The sequence below is a fragment of the Callospermophilus lateralis genome, chromosome 1 (assembly GCF_048772815.1).
Source record: "Callospermophilus lateralis isolate mCalLat2 chromosome 1, mCalLat2.hap1, whole genome shotgun sequence".
Classification (NCBI taxonomy): Eukaryota; Metazoa; Chordata; class Mammalia; order Rodentia; family Sciuridae; genus Callospermophilus; species Callospermophilus lateralis.
Window position 1 is genome coordinate 208413666 of NC_135305.1, and position 1720 is coordinate 208415385.

At 41.6% G+C, this 1720-nt stretch overlaps 1 protein-coding gene across 1 annotated transcript; it reads right to left on the reverse strand.

The window, feature by feature from the left end:
- Positions 1–217: 217 nt before the first annotated feature.
- Positions 218–1111, reverse strand: LOC143399785 (vomeronasal type-1 receptor 3-like). The gene has a single exon (XM_076856771.2). It carries the CDS (start codon positions 1109–1111, stop codon positions 218–220), a length of 894 nt encoding a protein of 297 aa, XP_076712886.2.
- Positions 1112–1720: the final 609 nt, after the last annotated feature.

Here is a 1720-nt window from a genome sequence, read left to right on the forward strand (position 1 = left end):
CAAAAGCACTTTACAAAACCCTTAATCTGTTACTGTGGTTCCCAATGCATGATAGATCCTATGCAGGCAGAGATTTGATCTGTTAGTTACTCTGTTTTGTTACTGCTCCTTACAGTGCTAAACCTCTACAAGGAAAGAAAAACAGACTGCAAAAAAGATACAAACCAGATAGAACGTGGAGCTGGCTGAGCAGTTTAGGGCAACGTTTGTCTTTTCCCTAATGAAGCCTGGATAACCTGGATTTGTGGCTCAAGAGAACAAAGGGACTGACTGCAGGGAAACAAGCACTGAATAGTGCAGAGATGATTAGCAGCCACCGATTGGGATTATGAAAAATACTTACAAATGATGCAAAGATAGAGGAGAAGGTGTAAAATGATACAAAGATGCCCACCAGAACAAGGATGTTTTTGGTGACTCTGGACTCTGGGGAGGATCTGGGGGAGAGGCTGGTCCTATGAATATGTTGGACCTGCTTCTTGTGCCTGTACAGGGTGGAAACCATGAAGGCACTGGCCCAGGTCATCAGTCCCACACACAAAACATCATAAGATAATAACACCGCTACGTATAGTGATCTTCTTGTAATGTTACTAACTCCCGCAGAACAATATTCTAAATCCTTTTTCTGTGCGTTATTTTTGCTATTCCACTTCCCAGTCACATGAATAAGAACCATACTGTTCACGAGCATGTTTAGGACCCAGCACAGGGTGTTGGAGGGCCCAATGCATCTGGAAGCTTTCAGTTTCAACTTTGGCCACTTCAAGGTCATGGGGCTGATCATGATGGCCTGGAAGACATTCAAGAGGCAGATGCTGCCAATACACACACCTCTGCTAACTCTGTGAACAAAGAACACAACTTTGCATCCGGTATCACAGAGGAAATGTTTCAATCCAAAAGCAGCCATTGTCTGAGGGACTCCTTTAGAGAGCAGGACCAAGGAATTGGCCACAGTCAGATGCTGGAGAATCAAATCTGTGGGCCTTAATTTGCATGTGGCGAAGTAAGGTAAACTATAATGGTAAAGAAGGAAAACATTCCCCAGGAATCCTACAACCGTTTGGGTTAAGAAGATCATTCCTATAACCAAGTCACTGGAGGCCATGTGTCGTTTTCTAGTGACTGACATTCCCACTCACAGCGAGATGGTCCTGTATGGATTTCTGCAGCAGCTGAAATCTACTATTGTCCAATTATCATTGTTTCAACTCATAAATTTCATTTTCTTTTTTTTCCTTTTCCTTTTACAGCACTTGGGATTTAACTTAGGGGTGTTCTACAACTGAGCGTCACCCCCAATCCTTGTTATTTATTTTTATTTTGAAACAGGGTTTTGCTAAGTTGCCCAGGCTGGCCTTGAACTTGTGATCCTCTTGCCTCAGCTGGGACCACAGGCATGCGCTACTACAACCAAGTGCCCATAATTTTCTTATTAAAACACAATTTTTTTGCCAAGTGTTTTTCTGTGAAAAAGAGAAACACATATATCTCCAATATTAGTGTATTATATTAGTGCTTTGCATGTATCTTTAATAACAATTCTAGGGCTGGGGTTGTAGCTCAGTTAGTAGAGCACTTGCCTAGCATGTGTGAGGCACTGGGTTCAATTCTCAGCACTGCATATAAATAAATAAAATAAAGGTCCATTGAAACCCAAAAATATTTAAAACCATAACAATTCTATGACTTTATTATTCCCACTTTACAGGTGAGG

Coding starts and splice junctions, on each gene's coding strand:
- LOC143399785 (XM_076856771.2), bottom strand. CDS start 1,111: ATGGCCTCCAGTGACTTGGTTATAGGAATGATCTTCTTAACCCAAACG.